The 24,084-nt window shown below is 42.0% G+C and overlaps 1 protein-coding gene across 3 annotated transcripts; it reads left to right on the top strand.

Annotated features, from left to right (window-relative positions):
* Nucleotides 1-273: 273 nt before the first annotated feature.
* TMEM169 (transmembrane protein 169) lies at nt 274-16,935 on the top strand. 3 transcript variants are annotated; one of them, XR_011726590.1, is made up of 5 exons: nt 274-478; nt 703-877; nt 1,100-1,215; nt 3,094-3,260; nt 3,884-3,918. XR_011726590.1 is itself a non-coding variant. In XM_071747768.1 (3 exons), the coding sequence occupies exons 2-3, from the start codon at nt 11,843-11,845 to the stop codon at nt 14,148-14,150; spliced, it is 927 nt and encodes a 308-aa protein (XP_071603869.1). In that variant the 5' UTR covers nt 274-478; nt 11,712-11,842; the 3' UTR covers nt 14,151-16,935. The 3 variants fall into 3 exon arrangements, 1 of the variants encoding a protein (XP_071603869.1); XR_011726589.1 differs by lacking the exon at nt 703-877; XM_071747768.1 differs by lacking the exons at nt 703-877; nt 1,100-1,215; nt 3,094-3,260; nt 3,884-3,918 and adding exons at nt 11,712-12,146; nt 13,528-16,935.
* Nucleotides 16,936-24,084: the final 7,149 nt, after the last annotated feature.

Below are 24,084 nucleotides of genomic sequence, written 5' to 3'. Positions count from 1 at the left end.
CCAACGCCAGCCCCCGCCTTCACCTCAAGCCCAGGCCCTGCTCCCCCAGCAACCTCCCTTGCCCCGCTGCCTTACCGGGGCTCCCTGCGGAGCTTCCCTCACCCACCGCCCCGTTCCTCAATCCCCACGCCCACCTAGCTACAGTAGGTCAGCAGCGATCGCCTTGCCGATGCCGGTGCCGCCGTCGGTGACAATAGCCACCTGCCCGCGGAACAGCCCGGCCGCCAGCAGCCCCCAGCCCGCCGCCATCTTCCCCCCTCACACCGCGGATCGCTCAGCCACCGCCACCGCCCCCCACACGTGACGCGCGGCCCCGCCCGCCAGCGCCGGGCACGGTGGGCAGGGATCGGCGGCGGTGCTGGCGGTGCCGGTGCCGGTGCTGGTTGCCGTGCCGGGTGTGCCCGGGATTCCGGCGGACCGGGTCGCTCCCGCGTCCTGAGGGACGGTACAAGGCGGCCCTGGAGCCGGCGGGCGGCAGGTAAGAGGGGCGCTTATCCACGGGTCAGTACCGCCCGGATCTGTCCCCGCGGTGGCTTCAGCGCCTGGGTGGGATCGGTTCCTCAGGTACCGTCCTGGTGCCTCGGGGTCGCCTCTGCCTGCTGGAGCCTTGCAGCAAACCCACCTACACCCCACCCGTGGTCTCATCTGCTTGAAAGGGAGGGGTGTTGGTGTTTCCTGTACCGTTTGGGTCACCTTCCGCAGCGACGCGGGAAGGCACCCTCGGGAGCACGGGGAGCGGAGCCCCGCGCAGTGCCGTGGTCTGAAGGTGTCAGGAATAGCAGGGAAAGATGCTGGCGTTCCCCTGCCAGGGACCCACGGGAGGAGAATCTTCTCTTCAGGCGTGGACTTTTGTCGGGAAGAGGCCGCGGAGGCTGAGGTGTTACCATTTACCGTGTCCCTGACATAGCCATTTTGTGCCTAAATGTCTTTAGAGTCTTCTTTGTTCGGTTGGTTTTGGTGGTTTTGTGTTTTTTGTTGTTATTTTGTTTCGTTTTGTTTTCTCACTGAAAATCCCTCTCAGTAAGATCTGTATTAATCACTTGGCACAGAGAACAGCCTATCCCATGGTGAATTGACAGAGCATCTTTATCCATTGCAGGTGATTTTAACCAGTGCTGATGTGCCCAGGACCTGGGTATGTGTGCATGTTCAGATATATTTTCAGGCATCTTCCCTGTCTTTTTCAATAGAAGAGATGCTGAAAGTATATTTCAGGTTTGTCCTGGTATTTTTGCCTTAGGGGAGATGGCTAATGAGAGGGAGGAGTGATTTAAAAAAACAAACAAACAAACAAACAAACCATAAATAAAATGACATTGAGTCTGTTTTGGTTTTTTCATTTGTTACATGGATTTATCTACTTTTCTCAAAACATATTCTAAGGTTTATTACTTTAAATGAGAGACAATTATAATATAACATCTTCATCCTTAAGTTCAGTGTGTTTAAAAGGAAGCTCTATACCCTCCTTGCAAGTGTAGGGAAGGGGAATCATGGAGAAGTTATTGGTGTGTCCAGAATCACTCAGCAAAAGGTGACAAGACAGGAATGGACTTCTGAATGTGAGGCAACAATTAGGCAAGGTTGCCTTCTAAGTGGGTTAATCTTTGCTGAATACTTCAGTGTTTTAAAGCACACTATTGCTTTCAGGAGGGAAAATGTGAAGCACTGTGGATGACACTGCAAGAATTTTTTTCTTCTGTAGACTCCAGGGATCCCTGCTAACTGTCTCTGGCAGGTCGCATCAGAGCAATCATTAATTAATCCCAGGGAGAAGCACTCATCTGTGCTACTGAACTAGATCTTTATATTCCAGTCTTCCTGCCATCCCAACTGAGCCACAGGCCACCAAGGAAAATCTACAGAGCCTCTCTTCTCCCATGACTTGCTTGATTTAAGTGTGCTTCCAGGAGGGTACTATGTTTTTTCTTCACTATCAGGATAGATTGCTTTGGATTTTTGATTTTTATAGAAGCCACAGAAGTTTTATAAATAAAGGGCAGAAGGCAGGAATTAAGGATTTAAGGAATTCTATGAGTGATGGGTGGGAGGAGAAAGGGGAAAGGCATAAAGACTTGGAGAGTAAGGAGGCAAGAAAAGGAGACATCCATTCCTCAGCATTCAATTGAGGGTAGCCCTTTCTGCTATAAAATCTATCCACAAAGAATAGAGCTGAGATAACCAATGCCCACAGGTGTTTTCAGCAAGGCAGTGGCTTCTATTCACTGTTGTGTGGGTTGCCTTTGAACCATGGGCTCAAAGTGTACCTTTCTGTGAATTGATTTTCCTCCAGTGGTTGAAATCCAAAATTATTTAAGCTGAAAAGAAGAAAATCTTGTTAACTGAAGTAAATTTTTATCTCCTATGCCTGCACTTTCTTATTTGCAAGAGAATGTTAATTTTCTGTTATTGGTAGCATTAAAACATGTTGGTAATCACTACATGAAGCCATAATGGTAAATTCAGTAAGAAGACTCTTTTTATGTATTGATGTTGTTCTATAAACTTAATGTTCAGAGTCTTAATTTTTATGTATTATGAAATTAGATAGCTGATATTTTATTTTATTTTTGTCAGTATGTTTCAGCTTGCATTTGGAAGAAAATAAATCTACATTTAAAGACTAGGAGCCTTAATTTTCATTTTTCAAAGTTAAATACCACCTGAATTTTTCTTTCTTATACATCTTAAACCATTATCCATTCAAAAACCAAAATTACACATTTAGGAAAAGAATTCACCAGTAGATTTTTTTCCAGTTGTCAGCTCTTTCAGAGTTGTTGGATCGGCACAATAATTCTTCAACATCTACTATTTTATTTATAGATTGAAGAGGAAAAAGCAGATTTCCTGTTTTTACATTTCCCAGATTGTATCTTGGCTTTGAATGAATTAGTTCAATTTGTTGAGATGAATAGGAAACTGCATTTTCAGAAAAGGCTACTTTGTCAAAAGCTGATTTTGTGATTTGCCAGCCTGTGCCTCAGCTATTCAGCTGGTGACATCTGCCAGTCCAGTACACTCCTGTGCTTTAAAAATCCTGGCAGCTCTATCTGCTGTCTTAGTAATTCCTCTTGTCCTGCTGTCCTCCAGAGTATCTCTGTGCTCCAGTAGCTCATAATCCTTGTTGGCAAGGAGGAAGGTCTCAAAGTTGTTCAATACCAACCTGATGTGAGAAAACAGATGGCTCCAAACAGGAGAAATCTCTGGGATCCAAACCCTGGGAGAGGTATCCCTGGGGCCAGTGGTCTCATAAAGAGGTGAGAGCAGAGGAGATTTAACAAAAAGCATCTCAGTGCCAGGAATAAAACATTAAGGTCAAAGATTATTTCTGACAGAGGGTTTCTGCTAGTTGGCTTTCAGAAAAAATCAGGCCTGCTCTCCAGCAGCCAGAACCCCACTTTCATGGATGCTTCACATTTATATCTTACTTCTCCTGGGATACCAAAATGCATGAAATGTAACAGCCTTTCTCAGCCCCCATAGCTATTACAAGAAATGCCTGGATTGAGCCAAAGCCAAATAAAAAACAGTGTAAAATTCTGTTTGCTTACCTCTCTGGACCTCTCTGTGGGATTACAGAAAAAGCCTCGCTGGGAATCTCTTCTACTTCCACCTCCTGTCTGTGCAGTTTCTCCTGTGGCTGTTTTTCCTTTCATCATCTCTCACCAGCAAGTGAGAGCCTTTCTGTTTTGTGGGTTCAGCTTTCCAAGTCAGAATGCCTCCTGCTCAGCACCAACTGACCTGGTCAGGTTTTCTGGTCAATTTCTCTCTGTAGGGAATTCCCCTCTAGAAAGGCATTTTACTCTCAGGGGTATCTTGGGGGATTTCAGTCTTATCAGATGATGATCAGGATTTTAAAACTTTTCATCATTTTCCATAGGAATTTCATTCCAGTGATTAAACAAAAATACAGAAGATACCAAAGACAAACACCCCACTCAAAGCAGAGTTCACAGTGATGCAAGATGTAGAATATCAGCATCAGTTTGAAACTGGTATGTAGACAGATTTTCAAAATTATCACACACCTTGCTAATACCATACTAATATTACTGAGCTGTTCTCTTGTCTGCAGTTGAATGTGCTGTGTTTTTAATACTCCAGCATCAAGGGCCTGTACCTGCACTTGTATCCAATCAAAAGTCCCCTGTGCCAACTCCTGCTGTTGGAGATACTGTCTAAATATAGAATCATAGAATCATAGAACTGGCTGGGTTGGAAGGGACCTCAGAGATCATCAAGTCCAACCCTTGATCCACTCCCACTGCAGTTCCCAGCCCATGGCACTGAGTGCCACATCCAGGCTCTTTTTAAATTTCTCCAGGGATGGAGAATCCACCACTTCCCTGGGCAGCCCATTCCAATGCTTGATCTTTCTCAGTAAAGAAATTCTTTCTAATATCCAACCTAAACCTCCCCTGGCACAACTTGAGACCGTGCCCTCTTGTCTTGCTGAGAGTTGCCTGGGAAAAGAGCCCAACCCCCCCCGGCTCCAACCTCCTTTCAGGGAGTTGTAGAGAGTGATGAGGTCTCCCCTGAGCCTCCTCTTCTCCAGCCTCAACACCCCCAGCTCCCTCAGCCTCTCCTCATAGGATCTGTGCTCATGTCCCTTCACCAGCCCAGTTGCCCTCCTTTGGACCTTCTCCAGGACCTCGATATCCTTCCTGAACTGAGGGGATTAGATATCTTAGATTATATTTAGCCAGATCTCTAGCTATCTAGGACGGTGCTGTCTTGCATTAGCTTCACACCCCTCACTGGTACTTCAAACCCACCACTAGTGCTTCATGGCTCTACAATCTTCAAGGCAACTCATGGTGCTTCTGATTTATATTTGTGTGTGGATGTACTCTGTACAGAAGATTTGTTTCCTCTGCATTCAGGAAAGGGAGGTAGGGGGCTCAAAACGCTGTTTCAGGTACTACATGCTTGCTCTGGTGTTACTTTTTTCTAGACATCTGCTTAGGTGCTTAGAGGAAGCCCACCACTGGACCACTGCTTTGCTGGGTGGAGCAGTCTCCTTGTGCATCTTCCAATCTCATTTAATATGAAGGCTTCAAACTGAGGATGGATCAGGTATTATACCAATAAAAAAAGATGCTACACCTGATCCCATCCTACGGGTAGTGCTGTGGAAACAGGATTCTGGTCTTGAGTTGGTGGTTCTCATGTGGTTCAACTGTTTCTGTGGAACCCTGTAGTCTTATCAGTGACCTGGTGGATGGGGTAGGAATTACAATAGTCATTTGCTGTTTCAAGCTGCAGGATGGCCTGCTTTGACAAATACATGAGTGAAGGGGAGAGCAGAGCATCAGAGAGAGCATGTCTTCAATGTGGAGATTTTTTTCCTACAAGATCTGGGGACATCTGTTAACTTGTATTCAACATTCTTATCTAAACCACCTGGATTACTTTGAAGATTTCAAACCAACCTCTATTTTCAAGTCATTTTCCTTTTAAAGCATTGGTTCTCTTTGAAGGTACATGTTCATGTACCATTCATTGACATTTTTAGCAAACTATAATAAAGAAACAGATCTCATCCCTGTGAAGGCAATAGGAAGCTTTGAATCCTTTATCTTAATTTCCCTTTCTTTTAAAAGACTGGACAAAGACATGGGGACACAATAGAGAGGCAGTGCTTCAGGCTTTCACTCTAAAAAAAGGTATAACAGTACACTTGGGGATTTTGAAAAAGTTAGTATGCAAGAAAATCAATAAGGCATTTCATTTAGTATGAAATTCTTCTATGCTGTTTTCCAGCCTCCATAATACTGATCTACACAGCAGTTATTGTTCTGTGACATTTGGAAAAGGTATGGAACAGCAGAAGAAAGTAAAAATAACATTTGTAAAACAGATACTCTGTAAAATGCCCTTGACTTTTTTTGAAAAATCCTTTGAAAATGCCATCCAGAAACAATTTAGTCATACTTTGGAACACCTCTCTTCACCACTGCATTTTGTTTTGGCTGTATCCATAGAACACTGTCAGCAAGCATTGGGTGTCTCACAGAAGGGTGGCAGGGAGAGCAAGGTGCCTGAGCTGCCTGGCACAGTGTGGGCACCAAGAAACCAACAGGCCAGAGCCTTGTGTCAGTGATGAATTGGAAGGATGGGGCAAACTTGGGTCTGTTGGTGCTTGCCTGCAGAGATTGCTTCTTGTCCACTGTTACCTTCTCTTTTAGCTTCAAATTTTAGCACCTTCTGCTTCTGAAGGAAAGGCATGGGGTGGGGGTCTCCATTAGTAAACACCCATGAAGTTTTTACTGGCCTGTTAAATACCAACCCTCTGCTCTGGTGCTCAGTGCCATCTTCAGCTTTCAGCAGTCCAGCTTGAGGTCTGCTCCCAATCAGATGCAAACCCAGAGCCCAGTCACTTTTCTTGTCTCTTTCACCAAGATACAAAAGTGTTTTGAAGCTTGTGGAGTAAGCAAGGCGGGGAAGACTGGTGTGATTTATGAGCTTTGCTGTTTGCTTTCTCCTACCTTTTTGGGATGGCAGACAGATGATTCTGGAGTAAGCAAGGAGGAGAAGGCTGGTGTGATCTATGAGCTTTGCTGTTTGCTTTCTCCTACCTTTTTGGGATGGTGGACAGATGATTCTTTGCTCCTCTTGCTATTGTACAGATATTTAATACTAATTTTTCCTAACAAATATTATACAGCAATCAGCAAAATCCAAAGTACATAATATGAACTGAAAATGCAAGAAAACAAATCTTTTCCCCAAGTCAACAAATTTTCTGAGCCCAAATAAAGTTCTTTCAAATCTTCACAGCTAATCAATAGTTTAGTCATACCATAAAAAATAATGTATCCATATTCTTCACAATCAACATTTGCTATCTGTCTCCAAGGTGGCATTCATTGTGACCTTGCAATGGCCCATGCCATGAAGGGGTGGCTTTTTTCCCTTTCTGTAGACATTCTTTTTTCTAGGGATAGCTGCATGGTGAACCCAACAAGGGAATGCATCTGGCTGAAAATGACATTTAAGTTTCTTTTAGAATGCAAAAGGGTTTTTTTCAGTGAGATAAAAGGCTCTGTCAAGCTCACCGCAAGCTGCACAGACACGTACTGATAGGGAAGGGCTGTTCTTGCCTCACCTTCTAACATGTCATTCATCACAGACTTCACTATTTGCAGGATTCAAGTAATTGTACTCTATTTTGAGCTATTTCACCATTAAATTAACACAGATATTGTTCTCTGTTTCAGCAGGGTATAGTGAAGTTGCGTATGTTAAAGATCATGTGGAGTCATTTAGATATTTAAAACAGATTCAAAGCTGCTGAGGGAGTCCTACCATTTTGTCCTCTCCCAGCATAAGGTCTGAATGAAATGGGCTTTCTTACACAGGCCTTTCTATGTTTTTGTAGGGTCTGGGATTGTGTGTTATGCATTAGACCAGTGCATTTTGTCATAACATGATTGACTGGTGGCAGACAGATCCATTCTGAACAGCTGGATGAATCTGATACCATCCATTTTTCATGTGTACAATCTGCCAGCACACAAGCCCTTTAAAAATACCAGGGATTGGAAATAATCCTTTGGGTAGCATGGATCCTTAGAAACACACTCACGCACACGCACAAAATCAGAGGTGGGGTGGAGTGGGGAAGGGATTAGGAATGGGGAGGCTATGAAGTGAAGGAGCGGGTAAAGGAAGATCCATGTCTGGTGAGCTCTGTCCAGGTAGGTCTCTGGGGTAAAATCTCCCTTTCTCTATCCCCCATCCTGGGTAAGTCTCATTACCTTTAAAGCACAGGCTGTTTTTTGTTTCTGCAGATAACCCCTGCATGATGTGAGTGAAGATACAGTGACAGTTCTTCTTACGTATTGTACATTTTATGTGACTATAAAAATAAAAATTGGTGTTCCTCACTTCATACCATCTACATTTTTTCTTCTCATATCTGTTCTGAGCAGTCATAAAGAGGTTATTTATGCTGTAGAAGGCATTTAAGAAAAAGGATTTTATTCAGTTGTGGAAAGGCTCTTCCTTCCTGTCTATATTCAAACCAGATAATTTCTCTTCTGTTAATAGCAGCATCAAGGCCTGAAGACCAATTAAAATAACTTCCTTTGACCTAAATGGTGCAAGGCCAAGATTTTAGTCTTTTTTTGTGTGTCAAAGACTAATATTGTCATGAGAAGCATAAGCAGCAGTAGCTTTCCTGCATAGTAACAGAAGACTGTGCTTCTAAAAATTTCTCTACAGTGTGTTTTTTCAGAGTCACCTCCTCAGCATTCTCCATCTGTTTTCACATGGAGATTACTAACAAATTGTGTGGCTAATAAACTGTTCCCTGCTATCTCTGAAATTTGACCATTTCTTTTCCATTCCTCCCGTGGACTGTTATTAGTTTCCTGTCTCCTCCAGGTAATCACTAATATTAGATGCACAGCAGTTGTCAAGCTTCAGCTCCACAGCAAGACTTTTGAGGTGTGAAGATCTCAGTGTGTGGCTGAAAGAGTTGGTGCTGTGGACAGCTGTGCAATGCTGAGGCCTGGCCTTGTTCTTGCAGGTTGTAAAGAAAAAGAAGAGAGGAAAAATAAACTTTGTGTACAGTACTGTGATTTCTGCAAGAGCTAATTTTTTTCACTATGGAGAAAATATTCCCAGGAAAAATGGAACTGGGGCATGAACCTGTTTGATTCTCCAGCATCCCTGCAGGATATAGGGTTGATGGTTGTGTTTCTGCTGTGTGCAGAAAGTCTGGACCAGGTGGCAGGGTGTGTCCTGATCCATTGGCAGAAACAGATGAGAAAATAATAAATACATATTATCTATCTACATATCTACTTCTCTCCTGTGAAAACAGGCTTAAGATCAGGAGGTATCTTTGTGATCTTTCAGTCTGACTTCTCCTTATTACAAGGCAGAGGACTTCCCCACATTAACACTTCTTATCAAGTAATAGTAACCAAATTGCTGCCAAGATACCCAGTCCAGATTTGGAAGTTTCCAGTGACGGGACAGCTCTCCAAAGCCCTACATGATGTATACCAAGTGTCACCTACCCACTTTGTTAAAACACCTACCTAACGTCTGCTCTATATTTCTATCTTTTAGATTTTCATTTTATTGCATCCTTCTCTGCTAAAAATGAGGATCTTCTTCACCATGTTTTTGTTTCTGATGTGGGCAGACTGACATCAGACTTTACCTCCTTGTGCCCTAAGCAGAATAATCTGTGCTCCTTTGCTTTCCTATCCCATGGGCTATGACCCAGCCACAGCAGTGGCACATTTTAGGGGCTTGTTCCCCATTGCCTGTTTCCTCCCCTCAGCTCAGGAGCAAGAGAAGAAGGAACTGAGCTGCCACCCTTCATAACCCAGGTGTTGAGGTGTTTCCAGTCCTGGTGGTAATTCACAGTGGCAATAGCTGATGTAGTCGGGGTGGGAATGTTAGACATAGCAAAATAGCTTGGTGATCATAGGTGTCTTCTGGTCAGTAATCAGCATCCTCCCTGTGCAGTGAGCACAAGAACTGAACAGATTTCCAGAGCTTATCTGTGCCAGACTCACAATGACATCACCTTGCTCCTCACTGTATAGTCAAGGTTGACATGGTTCTTTAAGATTTGTCATCACACCAAGAACTGACATTAGCTTATCATCTGCTGGGAGTTTAACTAAGGTCACAGCTGGATAAACTTGAAGAAAAAAAAGCCCAGCCACAAAATCTTTGCCTGTATCTTTGTGGTTTTTTATAAATGTTACTGGCAAGTTGTCCCCTTTTCAAGGAAGTAGGGACTGAAAGTGGAACTAAAACCAGGAACATCTGGAATCTCATCACAGATCAGCTTTGGTGTATCCAGACTTTCAGTAAATCATTCCAGCAGTGACTATTTGGCTTCTCTGTGACTCCAGGCCTGCTTTCTTTTCACCACCTCTGGGAGGGGAATCTTACTGTTGTTTCAGAGGCTCATTAGTGATTTTAGGATTTCATAGATCTAAACCATGAAGTTTTACTGTTGATCGTCAAAGAATGTTAGAGCCTATTGGAGCTCCTGGATGAATTTCCTACAAAGAGTGAGCTTATTCCACAGGATAAATTTAATCCAGTTCCCCACAAAGACATGTTTATAGAACACTGAACAAAATCTTATATGAATTCCAATTGATCTGAAGAGATGTTGGTTTCCTGCCAACGTTAACATATTAAGAACCAGAGCTCGCTATCTTTGAAGTCAGTGGATGGCTCACTTTGGAGCTAAAAGGGGGAAGAGGAAAGCAAAGCATTAGATTTCACTGTGAAATTCCTTGCATATCCCATTCTTCCTTTAGACTCTGGTGTGTATAGTAGCTTGTAAATGTGTTTTGGTAGGGGGGGGGTTGAGGTGATGAAAATCTTCTCCCAGACATCCAAAGTCTCTGAGAAAAAGTTCCTTATTTTTTTTTATTTCTCCATTCTCTGTTAAGGCTGGACTTTGGGATGGGAGAAGAATGCACCATGATCTTGAAGAACCCCACACTGAACCACACCTACCTGGTACACCAGGCTAGGGCATCCATCATCACCACCTCTCTTTGTTCTTTCTTCCCTTGTTCCTGTTCCCTCCAGTGAAAGATTTAACAACTGCTTCTAGGTAGCTCTGAAGTTCAACACTTGACACTGCGGTGAGGGGAGAGTATTTGTAGTAAATTTAGTCTTGTATAGAGCTGTTTTCTGGTATGCCTACAAATTTAGGCACAGATTTTTGCATGGCAGGTGTAAACTCAGGTGGCAATCCAAGCAGTCTGTTCCCAGCCAGGCTGCAGAGCAAGCCATAACATTCCCTGCCCAGTGATTTAGAAGTTGTCTGATTTCTGGGGTATGCCTAATCTTGATTTTTTTAAATTTCCATTTTGTGTGTATTCTGATCAACATGGATGATTTATTTTCTATAATGCAAAACAATAATCTGGATTGTTGAGTTCTTCAAAGCCTCATATACCCATCTGGCCCCAGGCCTAGGTGTTAAAGTGATACAGTTAAAAGTTGTGTGTAAGAAGCATAAATAGTTAATCTAACATTCCACAATAAATTTCAAAACAAACCAGCAAAATTTTGTATTTGTGGGAAGACCAGAACCATATTGCCAAATCTAAAAATGCTCAACTTTTTTCTAGCATCTGTTCAAGTGAAATGATTTCCCCAGCATTGTGTGGTCTATAAATTATGGTAACTGTGTTTCTTAGTTGCCTGTTAAAGAGATGACTCAGATACTAGATTAGAGCTTAATTATTCCTCATTAATTCTTTTAAAGACAAATGTTCGTGTCAATGCTCAACAGAGCTCTACAGATTTGTTAACAAGTTATTCAGTGTATTCAGATTTGTACCTAAACATGAATATTTGGTACAATCCATTTCTTAAATGTCTCAGAATTTGAGAACCACTGCATCTTCCTCCATTTATGGAGCAGGATTTGTCTGCTTTGAAGCATTTTTAATCATATGTTTTTTACTTGGGCAGCTTTCCCATAGTTAAAACTGCCACTTGATATTGTTGTTATTTAAAATTGGAATCTGAGAATCAGGATTGGGTGGTATTACAAAATGTGTGCTTGTAATAAAATTGTTGTTCAAGACAGGAATGAGGATCTTCAGATGTCATTTAAACCAGTTGGAAGCGACCCTCTAAAGGTGAATTCTGGCGACTTTCTCTGCTTGTTAACAAAACCACACTTTTTCAGCCTTCTTTCTCTTTTTTAGGCTGGGAATGGAGTGCATAGTTTGGGTGTCTGCAGTGGGACATTGTACCAAAACAAAGAATCCATGGGACTGTTGTCTACTCATTGACTTCTGAGTGACAGAGCTCATAGATTGGAAACAAGTGCTACAAGATGCCAAGTGAAGTACTGGAGAGCAGCAGTGGCATGGAGGAGACCACACAGAAGGAGAGCAAGTCTGGAAGCCAGAGCCCTCGCCATGGCTCTGTGAGAAGGGCTGTGGCAACCTCTGTCACCTTTGATGGGGAAGCCACTATGGACCGGAGGAAAAAGAAGAAGAAAGAGTCTCGTCCTGAGTCAATAATAGTGTATCGGTCAGACAATGAGAATAAAGTGGAAGAAGATCAGGCAGATGAGGAAGGAGGAGAGAGGAGCTCTGAGGAAGGCTCCAAATTCCTGGGTCAGACCATGGCAGATGGTACGTATTCCTGAGAACACATGTTTTTGTTTCCATAAACATTTTCTGGTGACAGCATCCACTGAGGTCATACGAACGTGACTGTGGGACCAACCCTCTCCAGTATTGTGGCAAGGACAGCTTGAGTTCATACATGAAAACACTCTGAAATAAAAAGTATTACAGGCTGATTTGGGGTGTCTCCTGCAGTTCTTCACAGAAGTTGGTTGTTCCCACACTCTCGGTTTTAACAGGCAGTTGTTTTAGGTATTTTAAGTGAAAGTATGGAAGCAGATGGACTTAGTTGGGACTGGGAGCTTTACTCATTATGTAGGATTTGCTGTTGCCTTCTCATATTCTCAGCACAGCTTCCTCTTAAAGAGTGCTTATTTGGCAAGGTCATCATGAGGCATCTTGGGGCCACTTTCACTTCTGATGCCTGCCCTGGAAACCCTTGTAGGGATGAAGTGTGGGAAAAAGGTCTTATGGCTAATGCTCTTGTGAGGCTACAGTTCAGGCTGAGAAATGCTTAAATGTCCATGCATGGCCCATCAGCCACACCAGGTTCCCCCATGATCTCAGGCCCTATTTTCATGGCTTATCTGCCATCTTCCTATTTTTATGAGTCACATATTACAACTAAGCCTGCTTATAAGAGCCTCTGAAGACCTCCTTCCAAGCTAGTCAGAATTAAGACCAGGAAGAAGCTTATTTTAGCCCCATAGAACAGTTGATGGCCAGTACCAGTACAGGGACCATCCTAAACTAATGTCACTTGGAAGCTCTGGCAGTCTGTTTGTGACTTTAACACACATCTCAACACTTTCCTGTTTGGTGCTTTTGTTGATGCCTTAAAATGCAAATATAATTATACAAAGATTTGTAAGGATTTTCTAAGCTTTGAAAATTAATTTGTGTTGAGATACAGTGCAAATGTAAAGTGAAATATTACCTGTTCAGGTATAACTCCATGTGTAGATGTGCTTATTCCAGAACAAGAGTTTTAGTCATATTTAATATCTAATTCACTACAATTTGTTGTGCTGTTCATGAATAAGTCTACAAGGGTATCAGAGATAATAGGCATACTATTTTTTATTCAGTTAATCTGTCTCATCTCTTTCTCATATACTCACGCAGCACTCTCCATTCACATATTGTCTCCAGTGCAGATCCTGTGTGGTTCTGTCACCCAGAATTTCTGTCTTCTCCCTCATTAGCTCTTCTTTAATTTTCTTCTCTGACAATCTTCTTTATACAGCATTGCTTTTTGCATTCCATCTTTTTTTTTAATTAAACTATAACTTCATATGCAGTATGTCTTCGGGGTCTTTGAGGATTTACACAAAGTACTTGGTACAGAAAATAAATCTAATGGAGATTAGTTGATATGTGTTCATAGGTGTCTGGAACATGCCTTTAGACAGCCGGTATGTCACCTTGACTGGAACAATCACCAGGGGAAAAAAGAAGGGTCAGATGGTGGACATCCATGTCACACTAACAGACAAAGAGCTGCAGGAACTGGCTAAATCAAAGGAACCTCCCAAAGAGGACACACCTGAGAAGAAGAAGAATTGTGATGTTGGACTGGACAGAGGACCCCACATTGTCCTCTGGACCATCATCTGCCTTCCTGTCATTTTTGTAGTGTCCTTCGTGGTTTCATTTTACTATGGAACCATTACATGGTACAACATCTTCTTGGTGTACAATGAAGAGAGGACCTTCTGGCACAAAATCACCTTTTGTCCCTTTTTGATCATCTTCTACCCAATTATAATTATGGTTGTGTCTTTTTCCCTAGGCCTGTACTCAGCTGTGGCCCAGGTAGCATGGTCCTTTGGGTACTGGTGGCGTGTTGTCAGGGATATGGAGAAAGGCTTCTGTGGCTGGCTCTGCAGCAAGCTGGGTTTGGAAGATTGCTCTCCATACAGCATTGTTGAGCTGCTAGATTCTGATAATATCTCAGGTAGTCTCTCTGGCAAAAGCTCTGCACAGGGGGTTGAGACCTCAGCAGTCTGAGCCTTTATCCTGCCTGACTATTTTGGTCATATGTGAGTGGCTGTCACCTAGAAAATAACACACTGATTTTTTTTACATATATATACACATATATAAACACAAGCATAACGAATTAAATATTGGGCTGGGAGTGCTCTTTAAATGTCACAGAATGCAAGTGTGCTAACTTCAAGTGGGCTGGGTAGAGAGGTGCATAGCACTCCAGGGATTTGTCATCTGGTTTAGCTAACTTCTGGAAATGGTGAGAAAATCCAGGTCTCTGGGGCTTGAGCTGTTTGTGAGGTGGCAAAGTTATGTGCTAAGAGGCCCATTTATGTATAATCATACTTTACTTTTAGGGAACGGGGCATAACAGTGACCTGTTCACTTAGTGAAAAACAGAAGTCTCTTCTTAGGGGATGACCTTCAGGATCTAGGGAATCATTCAGAGGTGATGGCTACATTGCAAAATGTGATGTTCCTGAAATTTTCCTAGGAAAGGTCCTTTTCCAGTTCTTCTGATAAGTGTAGCAAGTCTTCCAATCTTTCAGAATGGGCGCATCCCTGAGCCTCTATCTGTTAGTGCCACTGCAAACAGCATTAGTGCCTCAGCTCTGGAAATCTGCATCCCAGACACACTTTCCAGTTAATTATATGGAAGAGCACCGGACTATATATCCTCCTTGCCTCATGCCTCATTTTCATAATTGGTTTTCTTCCTTTTGGGACACTGCATGTCATCTTCGTGGGCTCCCAGAGCAGGCTGAGGTGGCTAGTATAAGCTGGAGAAATTTTAATTGTCTATTTTTAAAAAATGGCTAGCAGGAATGTTGTTCTTCTGAATTGAATGTTGGCGTTTTGCCCTAGGGAGGACACAAGAAAAATAAAAGAGAGGTGTAATGGACTCTGATGGGGACTGAGTTACATGTCTGAAACATGATTAATTTTATGAGTGCTCTAGTTCACAAATGCTGCTGCTAGGAGGTCTGTCTCAGCCCCAAACTAGAGGAACCCACCATTTGCATGCATGTAAGTAATTAATTCCCAGTGTGCAGTCACTCGGGCTGCATAATCCCTCATGTCTGTATAGGTGTTTCACTTCCCTGGTCTCCCTGCCAGAGGGAGAACTGCTCTACTTTTAGGATGGTAAAGAGAAACATTCAGAAATTTGATTTAACAGGAACTAATGCTTCATGTTGCATTTCAAAGGTAGGGTCAAGACTACACTGACTGTCTGTCCTGGTTCAGACATCTGGGATGTATAAGCAAGCCCATCCTATGCTCCAGGCCTGGCAGTGAGAAAGTCTCAGCAGCATCCTTGTTCCATCCCCTTCTGGGAGGTCCAGGCAAAGCAGCCTCTAAGCACTAGCTTGAGGATTAACAGTGTGAATAGTGTACAAGCCAAATATCAAGAGTAGGTTTGGCCTCAGCCTTAACAGGTACAGCCAGGCTGTGTTTGCTCCTTCCTGATGCACAGCTTTCAGTTTTTACAGGCTCTCTCTTCAAAGGTGATGACCAACTTCCATCAAAACAAAAAAAAAGACAGCAACCTGTGAAGCAATTGAGTGGGATTCAAATTCAATGGGATTCAAAGAGGACCAGTTCAAGTAGTGAAATGCCTTCCACAAAGTTGTTTCAGTCAGGGAGTTTGATATGCTTCTGGATTAATAGAGAAGCTGAGAATAAGTCATGCCAGTGCTGGCAGTCTGTAGTGACCCTGTGCAGCCACTCTGCTTAATAATCTTCCACATGGAAATTGCAGGCTCCCACATGGCTGGATGGTGAGAAGAAATGATGCTTAACAAGCATTAATGGGAAGGACAGCCTACTGGCAAGCGTTCTCACACTTTGCAGAGAGGGATACTGCTGGTGTGAAAGGAGTGGATTGTGTGTCTTGGCCCCTACATACATCAGAGGCTTGAGGAAAGCATGGCTGGCAAGTGTGCATTGCTGCAGAAGGAGAAACCCCAATTCAGCTGTCACTGCTCAACAGCAGCTGTTCAAGACCAGACGAAAGGCTGGGGTCAGTAGCACAAAGAGCCCTCACTTACAGAGGGCTTGAATGATAAATACTGGCTTTTTACAGATACAGCCATGTGAAATGTCTGCTGAGCTGTAGGATTTGCTTTCAGAATTGCAAACAGCCTGCCAGAGCAGAGACAAACCCAAATCTGTGCCTCTTACTGCTATGTAAACACAAAGGAGTGTCAGAGAAGTCGTATTACCCTCCTTCTCCCATGGCAGCTATGCTTCTGGTTTTGGAGGCCACCTTTTGGGGATTAACTGGAACAATCCATCATGTGTTTCCTACTTCTTTACAGTTAACCAAGCTTGCCTCTGCTCCTGCTGAAGTCAGGGTGTTCTGCCATCGATTTTAGTGAGGGCTAGCTTAAGCTTGGGGTTATTTCTGGTGCTATTTGTATAAGTTTTATTCAAACTTTTCTCAAAATAACTCTGGATAGCTTTCTCTCTTGCCCGTTATCTCCCAGAGTGGTTTGCCTGCTGCAAAAATGTAATCATAATCACTTGTTGTAGTAGAAAAAAAGCACAATTTTTTGTCATGCTCTACCCTTGCTTTCAGAAACTTACAAATAATTTCTGCTTATGTGCCACTGCCAAACTGCAGGGAATTCCAGTTACTCTGATTGTCGAGTGTGTTTCTGGCTGCTCAAGTTTGGATGTTGTTTTTTTTTTTTTTTAAAGTAAAGATAATGTGTGTTTGCTGATTGTTATTTTAAATTGCATTCCCTTTCTCCATCCTTGCTGGCCTGGATGGAGAATAAAGATGTATGTGTCTTTAAAAGAGTGTTGCTCTCCTGCCTCTGCTTGACTTTGTGTTAATAACAGTGCTGTGGAATGGACACAATCATTCTCTGCTGGTGATTAATTATTAAAGTCATTTATCTTTGAAGACCCACTTTACACTGTGCCTGAAATGGGTCTCAGTTTTATTATCTCTTGTGCCTGTCCAGAACTGTCATGTCTCTGGGCTCTGGGTTCTTTGTTTTTACTTCATAGACCACAAATGGAAACTTTCTGATCTCATTGGCTATCTGTTTGGCTTTAGCCCCAAGGATCTGTAGGGAAGGACACACTTCCATATCAAAATAGGAAGTACATTTAACTCAACAAATATGGTCTGTCTGTGACTTGGAGCTGCTATTTATGGCTATGCTGGGAATGTTTCTTATAACTCCTAGGTACACCAGACAGGTCTCTGTTATGGTAACTCAAAGGAGAATCTACCAATATAGTTCTTCAAGGTGTCTAAATATTAAATGACACACACACCCCCTCAGTGCTCTCCCACAGTCTTACTACAGTTCCACCCTCTTGCTAGCACAGGGCAGACACTTACTTGGCATTTTCCTTCTTCTGAGAAGGAGATATGTATCTTTGGAAAACCCAGATTAAATTCCAAGCTGAGTGGTAGCACAGCTTCAATGTAACAGCTCTTCAAGCCAAAAAGCTATCTCCAGTTGAGTTCTTCACACTGGCAGTGACATGTCCAACACAGCAGCTGGAGATACCAGGAAGATGCTCTTGGCGTGGTGCCTGTTGCAAATGTTGAAAAAGGAACAGGATTATCCTGGTGGATTTCTGTCAGGGAGTTTCCACCTCCAGTGAAGAACCTGGTTGTTCACAAACTGCTTCCTGGTGTGGCATGGTAGGATTGAGGTAGTGGGCCTAGGGAATTAGCTCATTGACATTTGTAGCTCTCCCCTTTGAGGTACAAGGTAATAACTTTTTAAGATAATGGTTAGCCATGGGAGAAGCTCCTATGGCAGACCTTTGAACCAGGCAAAACACACCTGTATGACTGCACCATGTGTTTCACCAGGGGAAGAGAAGGTGCTAATTCTAGCTGTTTATTTATCCATCCCACTCAGTTTCTTTAAGAACTGAAACAGTCACACAGTGAACTGTGCTTTTAACCACAATTAGGCTCTTGAATTCACCCTTCTAATCTCCTGGGCCAGTGCTTTGAATCCTAAGGATCTTGTAATTCCTCACTCTGAAACTATTAGCAGGATCTGCTCCATGGGTCCATGTTGCCACCCCCATGGATACCCTTTTGAAACTGCAACCACTAGTTATGAAAAGCCACTCCAATGTGTTCTTGAACACTGAAGCATGCAATTACACTTTAGCATTAAAGAGAGAAAACACCAATACACAGCCAAATTCCTGCCCTGTGGAGGACACAATTTTTCTCAAAACTTATGCATACTTTTTTTGTCCCAGACAGAGAATTATCTCTGGGATCAGTGACCTCCCTGCTTCCTGCCAAAGACTTGTCGATGTGGAGGTAGTTAGATTACTGTGGATTCATTTCTGAGTATATTATTCCATCCAAATTTGTTCCCTATGTGGAAATGGTAAATCACACACAAAAAAAAAGAGATTGAAGCAAATTCAGACATTTTCCAAATACCACTATCCCTAAAAGGGGGCTAATCTACTTGAAAACACAACTTGTCATTTGAGTAGCAAATTAGAAGGGACATCATGTTTGCTTGTTTTAACTACTAAAGCATGATTTCTCTTCCAACAGGCAGCCACTTGATGATGATGAGAGAGGGTCTGTTTTTTAATTTGATAGCAGGGTGAACTACCAAGGGGTTAAAAAAGCCCCCTAAGCATCCTTTCATGTAAATGGGTGAAGAGTGGCTGCATTTGAACGGGCAACCCAGGCAAATGAGGCTTGAGGTGCTGTCATGGATCCCCCCCTGGTCGCCCAATTCCTTTAAGTTTCAGTCTCCCTGATTTCTTGTCATTACATGGTAGCTGAAGTCAGTCAGAATGCATTTAGAGAACACTTGAGTCAGGTCAGCAGTGCATTTGTCCCTGTCTTAAAAAAAAAGCCTTTGCTTTGGGTGAACTGAAACACAGAACCTTCCCTCAAAGCCCAGAGCAGCTAAAATATGTTGTACTTTGCATCCATTGAAATTCAGATCTGCCCTCTAGCATACAAAGTTTATGCCCAGATGAGATCTCCCTGTCTTAGGGATCCTTTTCCTAACTATTTCTTTACATTGGAAATTTAACTTCACAAGATAAAAATGGATAACTAGTGAATGTGATAGTATAATCTGCCTGGCAAATAGGATAAAAAACCACTTCCCAGGCAGCATGTTCCCTGAGGGCTTGGTTTATTTCAAGTTCCTCCATCAGCAACATCTATTAAGATATATATATTTCAAAGTGCCTTTTAATATCTTCGTATGTACACAATTTTTTTTTCTCCTACAGTGATAAGGTAAGTGAATCATTTGTACTACAAAACATCAGGAAACTTGCTTAGAGTGATACAGCATAAATGCAGCTTCATTTATTCTAGCTGGTTATCTGAATCAGCTGCAGTTGTGATCCCAATGACCCCAAATATCATAAGTAAACTGAATGGCTTTTATACTGTCAATGCTGAGCATGAATTAAACAGCTCCTGGGTCAGCCTAAGGAGATCGTGGGTTTTATGCACTCTTTCTTTCTAAAAGACATTATTTGTCCTAAGCTATGTCAGCTTCGAATGTCTTTTACTATGATGTATTTAAATGCATTTGTAGTGAGCTGTCCTTATAATTACAAGCAATTACTAGAAATTCCTTACATAATAATGGAGATTTTCCTTAACATTTCAACCTGTAAAATTTGCATGCAGAATTAAGAAACAGAAGCAATTTTAACCTTCATTAATTTATTCAAACAACCTTCTCTGTGACTTAAGAAATGAGCAGAAATAATTCCTAGTATCTGCATGTATTAGAAAAAAAAAAAGCAAAATATTTAATATAGCATGCAGTATCATCCCAAGGCATATGAAGTGTCAGTGCTAAATGACATCTCAGTTCTTACAAATCTGTGTTGGTAGAGCTACCTTTAGTGATTCAAAGTAGATAATAGCAGCTACTCCACAGTGTGATGACACACTGCTGGAGTGATGAACTCAATATTAGAAACAGACTCTAAGGCAAGAGTTTCCTGTGGTGGTGGTGACTTCAGCAGGATTTCTCTGAAGCTCCAAATCTACTCACTTTTGATGGCTAAATTTGCCATTTATTTCAATAGAAAGTTACAAAAGTTTACTAGACATCTGCCTTGTCTAGTACAAAGAAATCTGCAGAAATCAGCAGCTGACATCTTGATGGGTCTCTTCCCTTCAAGGAATTCGTGCAAAAAATAGCTGACAGGAAAAACACAAAATTATTCTTTCCCTGCCTCTACATCTGACACTGTCATGTATCTGCTAGTGCCATGGGTTAGCATCAATTTATGTAAATAAAAACCAAACTTAATTCCTTCTTTTCTCTCAAATAGCAGCTCCCTCCCTCACACTGCTGCTTTGTTCTCCAAAGCTGTGTAAACCGGGAACTCACAAGAATCAAATGCTTTAAAACACGACTCACAAGAACTTTAAAACATGAACTCCCCTCTTCCATGTTTGCAATGTACCATTTTTAAAGTGCGTTAAGGCTGATTTTACTCTAAACATCCAAAATTCCAAACTTTCAGTCTGATTTCAGCCTGCTTCCAGGTGCAGGCAAACAAAGAGGAATCTAAAATGGGGTCCTCCCTCCCTGTTTGAAGAGAGCCTTGTTTGGCAGCTAAAGACTCTGTGTCCCCTCCCGCAGGCCAGTTGGATGGGAAAGGAACAAATCCTTCTGCTATGAGGATTAAATTGGACCATGAGCCAGTGCATGTGTGCATACGTGCAAGATGCTGGTGGGGGGAGGATACTAAAGGCTTATCCTTGTGCAACCACAAAGCAAATCCTTCACACAGTGAGTTACCCTGGACAGCTTGTCCAGAACAATCGCGCTACATGAAAACGCTTTCCAGAGATGCTGAAATCACAGCTGGATTGTTAATGGCTACAAAAAAAAGATTTACTGCACAGAGGTGAAACAGGGAGAAAGGCTGCAAAACCAAGAGCATGTTTTTCATTCGCTCTTTCTTTCTAAAATCCATTATTTGCCCTAAGCTGCGTCAGCTTCTGATGTCTTTTTGAACAAAACATGGACGAGATTCTGCTTCTGCAATATCCCAATCTGAAAGAGCAGCAACCAACACAAATTGGGGCAAAATTTTGCCATGTCCTACAATACAGACTGCATTTTCCACCAGTTTCTAATGTGCCATTTCTTTTTGTTGGCATCTACTTTGTACTTATTACCTCTTCCTGAAATACCGGCTTTTACTTTTTTCAAACACTATTTGCTACTCTTTTGCTTCCTCAAAGTCAGCAAATCTGATATGAACTCTTTGGTTCTCTCCAGGAACCTCAGGTGCTCTGGAGTTCAAGTAACACAAACTGTTTGTATTAATTTTAAAGAAAATCCACCCCAATGCTGCATATAGTCCTCTAAAATCTCCCAAAGAAATCATCTGTTGCAATGGATTTAGCAACTAATCCAGAAAACTCTGCCAGTGTTATTTAAAAGAGTAGAAATGTGTAGAGTTTTCAGTTATTTAGCAGGGGGAAATATTTCACCTCTCCTCATACTCTGCTGAATGGGCCTCACATCCCCTGCTTCAGAAACCTTTTAGCTAATCCCTGCATTTAAAACTCATGAAAACATCATCCTAAGCAGTAACCCAGCTTCCTAGTTTTTAGATGTAAGAAGAAATTTATAAATGTACCTTCAAAAAAAAAAAAAAAAAAAAAAAAGAAAAAAATCCCACAATATAGAAACGTTTTTTAAAATATTGGTTTTTTAATTGTCTGATTTCTGCAGTTGGGTGGCGGTCTGGGTGGGCGCTGCTGAACCCTGGAGGCTGCGGCGCTTCCTCTGCCCGGGTGACTGGGATCATGGTGCCCTCCAGTGGCTGAACTGGAAAAACAGGGAGGAAAGCCCACTGCGGTATTCTTTGTTCCTGCCTTAAAAATACATCCAAAGAAGTCTACGCAAGGTGAAAGTGCAATGGCAAATACTAAGATGTTACGTCGTGCCAATTTTTAATATATTCATATAAAATTAATCCCTTCCTTTCCTGTTCCTTATAGGTGTGCAAGCTGAACCAATCTTTGATCACAGGAGTTCAGGCTATTCTTTCTCTTGCCAGGTTTATACAGTTCCAGGTCATTCCAGCATTTTGTTTTACTGTTATATTTCAAAGTGTGGACAGAACCCATTAACACAGATTCTGCAAAGCAAAGCAATCTCTCATTAATACATCACCATAACCAAAGTAAGTGCTTCACAGAAACATTTTTTTTATTTTTTTTTCCACCCCAATACCACGTGACATAACTGCAGATAAACTTATACGTGGCAACAAAGGCACAAGGATTAAAAAACCTGCAAATGTCTATGAAGTCCTGGTGCCCTTCTAAGATTCTTTGCAGCTGGTTTTTTTCAGAACATTTGTAAGGAAGGCATTTCCATTGTTGAAAGTGAAGCTCCTTTCATGAACACATGTGTGCTCTTAGCACTTTGCAAATTTGACTGTATCTCAAACTGAGGACTAAGAAAATGTGACTCACAGAAGCAGTGCCTACTGGTGAGAGACTTGGGTTCAAAGGATTTGTAAATCAGAACAGAGGCAACCTGCTGAATAAAACCAGATAATTTAATCCTTAAAATGTCATTCAGTTATCATAATCATATAGATGTCCTCTTTTGCTCCATGTTTCCCAATTTTTGTAACAAATGAGGCACGAGTTTTATGACACCTTTAGTGCACAGCCCTTACTTTATCCCAACATGTATTGAAAGCAATTATAGCATTGCAGAACATAGCTGCTCCTGTGGTGAAACCTGGATCATATACCCTTGAAAGTACTTGGTTAAGGTTACAAGAAAAACTTAAATATCAGAATTTCCCCACATTTCGGACCTGGACTTTTGCAACCTGAATGTTCTCTTTACTTTGTAATGAAAAAGCACATTCAAGAAATAGGATAAAATTCCATCGAATGGATTTCTCCTGATAGTGGTATGGGTTTCAGTTGGGTCGAAATCTTTGGACCCACAGCATGTGCTTCTGTCTTTTGAGCCAATTGAATAATTGCCAGCTGTGGAGGACTGCCTGTTTACAAAGGTCAGGCTGCAATCAGGCAGCAGCACAATTAATACCAGCAGCAAAAATTTATTCAAGACAAAACAAGAAAAGCCACAGTGTGCTTAAAGAATGGTGATGTTTTCAAATCAGCTGAGCCAGGTGAAATTAATTCAAGGTAAATAAAATCTGGCTAAAGCAACCTCAGGAGCATTAATGATTTTCCTGGAAAAGATTACAAATGTAACACCTACTTTTAAAAACGGATGAGGGAGTGCAAAGATGTGAAGGACCTATAGACTATGCTCCAGTTACTATAGACCAGCTTAACTAATATTTAAACTGTTTATAGGTGCTCAGAGGCTAATAAGTAAAAGGAAAAGCAGAATTTTTTTAAAGAATAAATGGTAACAAATCAATTCCTGCTTTGGGTTTTTTTTTGTGGGTAAGACAGAAACAGGCTTTTTGAATAGAAATTATTTACTCTGATTTTAATAAGGCTTTGATGCTGCTTTAAATAACATACATATAGTACACTAGGAAGTTGTTGTGTGTTTTGATATATGATAAAATAATTGCAAAAGCAGCTAAACTGTTACATACAGAGAGCTGTGCCCAGTAGTTACATCCAGGAGTGGCCATCTTAGGTTGAGCACTGTTCTTGCATGATTTGGCTGAAGACAAAATCACAGAATCAGAGAATCATTTGGGCTGGAAAGGACCTCTGAGATCATCAAGTCCAACCCTTGATCCACTACTCCTGTGGTTACTAGCCCATGGCACTGAGTGCCACATTCAGTCTCTTCTTAAAAACCTCCAGGGACAGAGAATCAACCAACTCCCTGGGCAGCCCATGCCAATGCCTCTCTGTAAAGAATTTGTTCCTAATATCCAACCTAAACCTCCCCTGGCAGGGCTTAAGTCCATGCCCTCTTGTCTTACTGGTAGCTCCTTG

The sequence above is a fragment of the Heliangelus exortis genome, chromosome 6 (assembly GCF_036169615.1).
Source record: "Heliangelus exortis chromosome 6, bHelExo1.hap1, whole genome shotgun sequence".
NCBI classification, from domain to species: domain Eukaryota; kingdom Metazoa; phylum Chordata; class Aves; order Apodiformes; family Trochilidae; genus Heliangelus; species Heliangelus exortis.
The sequence above is the reverse complement of the archived record's forward strand: the minus strand, read 5'-3'. Positions and strand labels throughout refer to the sequence as shown.

Coding starts and splice junctions, on each gene's coding strand:
- TMEM169 (XM_071747768.1), top strand. CDS start 11,843: ATGCCAAGTGAAGTACTGGAGAGCAGCAGTGGCATGGAGGAGACCACA. Junction 12,147..13,527: donor GGGTCAGACCATGGCAGATG/GTACGTATTCCT, acceptor ATGTGTTCATAG/GTGTCTGGAACATGCCTTTA.